Source organism: Triticum dicoccoides, chromosome 3A, assembly GCF_002162155.2.
Source record: "Triticum dicoccoides isolate Atlit2015 ecotype Zavitan chromosome 3A, WEW_v2.0, whole genome shotgun sequence".
Lineage (NCBI taxonomy): Eukaryota > Viridiplantae > Streptophyta > Magnoliopsida > Poales > Poaceae > Triticum > Triticum dicoccoides.
This window is the reverse complement of record NC_041384.1, coordinates 19,312,138-19,320,127: the sequence shown is the minus strand read 5'-3', so window position 1 is coordinate 19,320,127 and position 7,990 is coordinate 19,312,138. Positions and strand designations below refer to the sequence as shown.

Below are 7,990 nucleotides of genomic sequence, written 5' to 3'. Positions count from 1 at the left end.
GGGGGGGAACAGAGCGAGCGAGCGACCTGAGGGCGAGCGGATGACCCGAGCTAATGGGCCGGCCCTATATGCGCGCGCCTTCGGACAGATGATGGATGCTATTCTCGCTTTAAGCGAGATATATCAGTCACGTTGATACAGCGAGATATAGCAGTCACGTTGATTACCCGGTCAAGATTGATTACCAAACGACTTCTATCATCAGTACACCAGAAGCTGGAGTAGCGAAAGCCAGGGTTGATGGGGCGACGCAATGGCTCAGCTGCGGCTATTTGCAGGGACTCGAAACGGGAAACATCTGGATGCTTTGGCCTTGATGATTCCGGGTACTGAAGATCCAACAACGGCAGAAGCACTATCTTTCTGGGAAGCGTTGGCACTAGCATCTGACCTTAACATCTCCAAAGTGCTCATCGCAACAGACTGCAAACGACATCAAGACGACGTCGGGAGGTCTGCATGGTGTTATTGTCAAATATAGTGTATGAGGGTAGAAACTCTAATCTCGAGGTACATCGCCTCGCTATATATGCTCTAGGTCTACATGCAAGACGCCAGTTGTGCCTGCTCCAACCTCCAGACCTAAATTATATCCCTATGGACATTTCTCTAAACGAATAAAGTGGAGAGAGTTTAGCCAACAAAAATTGTACACGAGAGAAAATAGATCACTAATTAGAGTACAAAGGTCACTCATACCTTCTCTCGCGGTGACAAGTGGCGCGTTGCATGTGTGACACTTGTCACAACTAAGAGTTTTGGGCTTTTTTGTTAGATTCTCTTTTTTTTTGCAAAATGTTTTACCTCTTGAACTTTATATCCAAATCACGAACCATTTCCACTGTTCGGTTTGTCGTGTCGAGATCTTGGAAACTAGACTCTATGTTGATAAGTTTGGACTAACTTTTTATCGAAAAAAGGGAATTGATAAAACTAAAAACAAGGAATACCAAAAAAAGGAAAATAGAATCGGGGGAAAACAGGAAAACCAAAAAAATGAAAATCAGACACCGAAAGCAAAACTGTGCTTTTCACCCTTTTTTCTGAAAGCACAATTGTGTTTTTCATTTTTCGGAAGCACCCAGATTCTAATGTTGTCGTTTAGACCATAATCAATATTTTCCTAAGAAAGTTCCATCATAACATCAATTATGTACAAGACTTTATACATGGGTTCTTCAAATCTAGCTTGATATTTAGTGACTGTGCCTATTTGGCTATTTGTTTCGGTTTGGGTAGTTTCTTGAGATGGTGCTCATACTTATTCGTGTCAAATTTAGCATATAAACGCTAGAACTAAATGAGACCAGGTATCAACTATATGCAATGACTCATGACATGTAACCAAGACGTAGCTACTCCATGAAAGTGCAAAGTGGCATAATTTGCCAAGCTATCATGTGGAACATCAAACATCTAAAAGTACTTTTCACTACGATCCTTCCACCATTTCGGATATTCTCCGTCAAATAAGGAAATGAGCACGGGACTTTTTTTGTGGGGCGGGTGAGTGAGAGCCTCTGATACCAAAAGGTCGCTAGAGCGACATTCTGCAGCAACCGTGCAGCACGACCGACATTCCACAGCATCAACTGGGCCTTGGTCTCTTGTGTCCTTGTGCAGATTTCAGAAGAAAATGTACCTATCGTGCTGACACCAAGTAAAACTGGTGGTACAATACATTGGCTTGAGTTCCAAATTTCAAATGCCTGCCCGCAGAAAGAATTCTCAGATGATTATATATGACAACTGCCAAACAGACCAGCAAAGTCACACGATGTATCTGCCGTAAGTATCTCAAATAACTGTATATTACTCATATATATAAGTACAATGTGATTACTTATAATATGCATGTTGATCAGTTCAACTTCTGAATTCAATCTTTTCGTCAGCTTGAACTGACTATATGAATATTACAATGCTTATCCTGGAATTTGCTCCTAGTACATACACCTACCATTTGAATCATTGCTAAGCTCAGAAATGCAGAGTTACTGTAACCATGAGCCTGTACTTATTAGTAAGATGAACCACCTCATCAGAAAACTCTATGCTATATACAACTCATCCGATCAACAGGGCGGCCTTATTTCTTCAGAATCAATACAAAGCACATCATAACCCGCTAGCATTCGATGCTACCGAGTGGTTAGTTGACTGGCTATGGAATCTATGGATGACCGAGTCAGGCGAAAACTGCAGGTCATTCGTGAGCAAGTGCGCGTCCTCTTTCTGAGACGCCTTCTTCTTCATGCTCTTAGCTCGATAGTCTCCGTCCCTGACGTAAGTCAGGATCTCCACCACCTCCTTGATCGACGGCCTCAGATCCCTCTCCATCTGCAGGCACTGGAAGGCCACCTCGGCCACACGGTCAATCGTTCTCTTTGTTTCGGGGTCGGTGTCATAGCCGAGCTCCGGATCAACCAACTGAAAAACTTCATGGTTCTGAATCCTGTTGAGGGCCATGTTGGCCAGGTTGATCTCACTTTGGCTCCTACTCATGTCCACAGCAGGCTTTGAGGATATCAGCTCCACCAACACGACGCCGAAGCTGTAGACGTCGCTCTTGTCGGTCAGCTTGTAGCACTGGTGGTACACGGGGTCGACGTAACCAGGTGTGCCCTGTGGAACAGTCGAGACATGGGTGACCTCGAGAGGGAACAGGCGCGACAACCCAAAGTCTGCAACTTTGACATGAAAGTTGTTGTCCAGCAATATGTTGGTTGTCTTCACATCACGATGTATGATCTCGACTGCATGGAGGTAGGCCAGTGCTTCAGCTGTTTCTATGGCAATGTTCAGTCTTAGAGGCCACGTGAGGCCTCGTTCCGCCGAGTGTGATCCGTGAAGATGGTCTGCGACAGTCCCATTTGCGATGAACTCGTACACCAGGAGAAGGTCGCGGCTCATCCGAGAAGTGCAGCCATATAGGATGACCAGGTTCTGGTGGAGCAGGCGGGACAGGATGTCGACCTCATTCAGGAACTGCTCAACCCGTCTGTAGTTGTTCTTGTAAAGGCGTTTCACCGCAACTACTCTCCCATCCTTGAGTTTTCCTGAATGACAAAAATGTCGAAGTTGTCATTGCCAAGTGAATTAAGGGCAAGATAACTTTATCAGAAATACAGTTGAGAATGGAGGTCCTAGCATCTGCAATTTACTTATAAGATTGACAAGCAACGAGTTCGGCAAACATGTGTTTTACCTTTATAAACAGTTCCAAAGCCACCATCACCAAGCTCCCTTGAAGCACTAAATCCATCAGTAGCCACTTCGAGTTCCTCGAAAGTGAAGATATGAGGCGAACCACCCAGCTCAAGGTCTTTACTGTATGACGTCATTGAAGATCCACTTCGCATGAACTCATTTGAAGCTACAGTTTGTTTGCTCTTCTTTCGTTGGTACAAGGCAAATAAGACAAATGCCAAGAATGCAGCAAAACCGGCTACCGCTCCAACTGTTCACAACAATATAACACATTAGCAACATGAGGTAAACAAACGATCTGATTAGTTCTTCATCATGAGATTTCACCCCCCATATTCTCCATATGGTACAATTTGGAGCGAGGAAATAAGAACTGAAGGAATAGATGGGCCGAGCAGCTTGACAGTTGATTACACTCACCTATTATGAACTTTATACTTGTCTTTCCACTGTCCCCTGCATAAAAAGTGTCTGTAAATCTTTTTGCGGTTTATGAAGTAACAAAGAAGAAGTATAGTAGTCACTTGACAAATGAGAAGAACTTTATTTATGCCGAATCGGTATTGCGTTGCTAACTTTGGCAGCTTCTACGTAAAGTCAAACTCCCTTTTGTGACTGGTTAATTAGGAAAATCCAGCAGCAGTTAAATTTCAGGTTCGCAATTGATGGTGGCAATGTATCCTAGAATACATTTCATTGAAGCGCTTACTCCAATCTCCACATTTAGATCATCAAAAGTGATGCCAGGATTAACGGATGCATACATTTGTAGTCTTCTGAAAAGGAGGCCAAAATCTAACAGCAATGTGCTGTTAGATCATAGTTTTCGCGAAAACGAACAGAGCTGATAAGATAGTTGTGTTGAAGCTAGCTTGGTGCCCTATTCTCTCCAGGAAAAGATTTAAAAAAAAAAACTGGAACGCCATAAGCTGCCATGATGCTTGGCAATACCGGTACGATCACGGCACTCTTCTGCACTGCTTAAGCAGTGCAACACTCAATTACCATGTGCATCAACACTCAATATAGTAGTCCACTGAAACTAACCACAGTGTCCAATTCAACTTTACACCCCTAATTCCACAACAAACAGTTGCAATAAATTGACTTCCACATGTTTGAAAAACGGACCAGGGCACAGAAAAGTAAGAGCATTGATCGGCGATCACGGGAATAGTCTATTTGGAACAAAACCAGGAGCACGTTACCGTCGGCACGGCATCTTTGTTGAATAGCGTTGTTGACTAATTCACAAATGTATTTTTTGACTAGGAATCAATCAATGGACTAACTTCATCACTAACTACCAAAAACAAAACAATAATCTGCAGGAGCTCCAAGAAACCAAGCAAGCACTAAGGAGTTGAAAGAACAACAATATCTGTGTCCAATCAGCACTCGATACTCCTAGCAACAGCGACCGAAAACGCAGAAAATCTACTCTTGACAGCAATTCTATTTCAGATGCAGTATCAAAATTGCTACCTACGTCAGGCATTTTTGGAGTCACTGAATCGGTCACTACCACTTGAAGTTTTGAGGGGAATGTCAGCAACGGATTACTTGATCAAAGAACTAGTGATTGACTAGGCAAAATCATGGTGGCGCTGTGAGTTAATTTTCGTCAACTCACCGCACTTCTCAGGGTACACGTCGCCGGAGCAATGGCAGGAAAACCCGGTGCCGTCGTTGGCATACCTGCACTGTCCGCCGCTTGCCTCGCACTTGGGGCAATCGTCCGACGGCACCGTCCACTCAAGCAGGAACCCTTGCCTCATGCTCGGGATGTAACCGGCGCCGCCCTGAAAACCAAGAACCGGCACGACGGAGAGACGGCAGGCCGGGGGCAGATCCCCCCGGTAGTCAAGATGGGTGCCGTACTCCTCGCCAAGGCGGTAGAAGGACTCGTTGGTGCAACGCGTGCGGTTGAATCCCGGCGGCGTCACCTGCTGCTCCGTGCACTTGTCGAGGACGAGCAGCTCCCTGTTCTTGCTGCTGATGACAAACGGACTCAGCCCGAGACCCAGCGAGATGTTGAACCACCACTTGGGGCAGCCGTCGTCGAGCGGGAGGTTGTTGTCGACGGCGAGGAAGGAGGAGTTCTCGGCGAAGACTTGGACAACCTGGTAGCCCCCGAACATGGAGCGGCTGAGGAGAGCCTGGCTGCCGTTGCAGTTGAGCTGGAAGGACGGGGACCCGCACGGCGTCTGGCCTTTCTCCTCCAGCCAGAACGGGTAACTGATGTTCAGATCGCCGCATTTCTTGGGCGAGCAGGCGGCGGCGGCCGGCGCCGGCAGCCGGAGAAAGGAAGCGACGAGCAGGAGCAGGAGGGGAAGCAGCTGGAGCGGCGGCATGGGTTGGAATAATTGGGGATGGAGAGCGGAGCGGCTGAGTAACCGGAGCGGGCGAGGTGACTAGTTAACAAGGAGGAGCAACGGGACAGAACGGCGGGTGGGATGTGCGACGTGGGGAAAAAAATGACGGAGGCCAGAGCGGCTTGACCAGTCAGAGTCAACGCTCTATTTCGTTTGGAAATTGTTTTCAGGGATGCTGCGGCGGCGGCGGCATGGAGCGGCCGCCATGGCCCGCCACGGCGATGCCGACGGCTTGCCAAACCGCCATGGTCTGGCAGATAAGGAATCTGAGACTAGGGCCCTGTTCGGGAACCCACCCACTTCAGGAATCTCGGGAGCGAGAAAAGTGCAGCTCTATGATTTTCAACTACAGCTCTGCCCGCTTCGGAAGCTGAGTTGAGGAGCGGAGCATTTTCGAACACTGCCTAAATTGTTTGTTTCCTAGGAACCCGATAGAAAATGATCAGTTTCACGGGTGAACTTACGGTGACTCGTCGGTTGGTAGTGTCTGCCATTCATCTTCCCAGACGCCCCAAGCACCGGCACGGCGGTGGTGTTGCGGCCGGGCGAATGGTAGCTTCGGACGATCACGCCCGTGGCGTTGTAACGCCCTCCGGCGCGGGCAAACATGTTGTTCCGGCACACCGTCTCCACCAGCCCCGCTCGGCGCACCGTCTCCAGCGAGCGACGGTGCCCTAGCGCAGTTTGTACAAGACGAGGTTCTGGTTGAGGTTGAAGCTGCTCATGGAGAACGGAGGCCCGATTTTGCTGGCGGTGTTGGGCTTGGGTACGTGACATCCTTTCTCGCCGGAGAGATTGAAGTCGCCGAGCTTGTGAACGTTGAAGACGAGCAGGGAGCCGTTGTTGACACCAAATGGCACCAAAATTGATGCTATGTTCAGACGTTGTCCATCAGTGTGGGTACTACCAAGCTGGGCTTCAGGGTCCAGAGTTCAAACTAGGCTGATCCAGTCGTCCGCCGTAGGCTACGTCTAGGACTACTGGTAACTTTCTTTCCGCTTGTGTTCATGAGCATCCAGTGCTACTAATATAAAACTGTGCCCACTCGTACTCTTTGTTTACAGACAAGAGCACAAAGCACCCGGGCTCTGAACTCAAAACGATAAAACATCTATCTATCTGCTTACATGGGCACAGATACTGCAAAGATAGCACAGGTAAAAAGAAAGTAGGAGTTTTTTCCATAGTGAAAACCAGGTGTCATGTTTAGGTAAACAGCCAAAATTTGACACGAAGTTACTGGGTCCAAAAAGGATAGAAAGATGAGACAGGCTGTCATGTGGGGGCGTACGTATAGGAGACGTACAACCAGAGAGAGGAGGCCAGCGGACAGGGGGTGTCCAAATTAATATCAATTAGTATTAGGTTTGGGAACGGAAGGGTTTTTTGTCCCAAAGAAGGTTTTTCCTACTGTTCCTAAAACAAGTAGGAGTCTGTTTCTATTTCTAGTAGGAGTCGTCATGTAACTTGACTATTTATATTGCCTCCCTGTGGAGGAACGAATCAAGCAAGAAAAAATACAACTTGGTTACCCTGCGCCTTGTGCGCCTCTCCTCTTCCCTGCCACGGGGCGATGAGGCTTCAAGCCTCGTCCTCCCGTAGAGCACAGCTACAACCTACGATCAACTCCCAACGCTCCTAATTCCTAAGCATCTAACAATTTGGTATCAGATTCATCGATCTCCGTTGCGCCTGCAACCATGTCGTCCTCTCCCAAGAAGCCTGATCTTCCTAAAACCCTCGAAGACCTCGCTGCCAAGGAACATGCAGATTTCGAGGACGTCCAGCAAAATCTGGGCGATCTGGCCGAGGGCGTCGAACTCCTCCGCAGCGACATGACCAAGGCCCTAAAGGATGTCACCGATGCCCTGATGGCGTTCAGAACAGAATTCAGCGATCTATCACAACAACAGCGCGCACAAAACCTGGCCATCACCAGGTTGGAGCGTGCGAGCCGTGGCGAGCCTTTCCTCGTTACCGCCGACACCCAATCAGCGGCTGCCCGCGTCGGAGGTCAACTCAGGTTGCAGGCTCCACTTGGTTCCGCCGACGAGCGTCCACCCCGCCTTTACAAGCTCGACTTCCCTACCTACAACGGTGAAGGCGACCCTCGACCATGGTTGACTAGATGCAATTTGTTTTTCCTTGGCCAGCGCACGCCTGACACGGACAAGACTTGGATGGCGTCATACCATCTAACAGATGTGGCTGCCCTTTGGTATGGCCATCTAGAGGAGAAGATCGGCCGGCCAACTTGGGCAGACTTTGTTGCGCGGGTCAGCCAGCACTTTGGCCCTCCCACACGTGCCAACCCCTTCGGTGAGCTCATCTCCCTCCGTCGTACGGGCTCGGTGGCGGAGTATACTAAACAAATCCTCCAACTCTTGTCCCGCATCAACCCCATC

At 48.4% G+C, this 7,990-nt stretch overlaps 1 protein-coding gene across 1 annotated transcript; it reads right to left on the bottom strand.

Moving 5' to 3' along the window:
* Positions 1-2,017: 2,017 nt before the first annotated feature.
* On the bottom strand, positions 2,018-5,564 carry LOC119266737 (LEAF RUST 10 DISEASE-RESISTANCE LOCUS RECEPTOR-LIKE PROTEIN KINASE-like 1.2). Its single transcript, XM_037548007.1, has 3 exons — positions 4,817-5,564; positions 3,209-3,460; positions 2,018-3,059 (listed from the first exon to the last, which is right to left on the bottom strand). Exons 1-3 carry the CDS (start codon positions 5,562-5,564, stop codon positions 2,119-2,121), a joined length of 1,941 nt encoding a protein of 646 aa, XP_037403904.1. The 3' UTR covers positions 2,018-2,118.
* Positions 5,565-7,990: the final 2,426 nt, after the last annotated feature.

Coding starts and splice junctions, on each gene's coding strand:
- LOC119266737 (XM_037548007.1), bottom strand. CDS start 5,564: ATGCCGCCGCTCCAGCTGCTTCCCCTCCTGCTCCTGCTCGTCGCTTCC. Junction 3,461..4,816: donor GACGAAAATTAACTCACAGC/GCCACCATGATT, acceptor TGTTGTGAACAG/TTGGAGCGGTAGCCGGTTTT. Junction 3,060..3,208: donor CTTTGGAACTGTTTATAAAG/GTAAAACACATG, acceptor TTTGTCATTCAG/GAAAACTCAAGGATGGGAGA.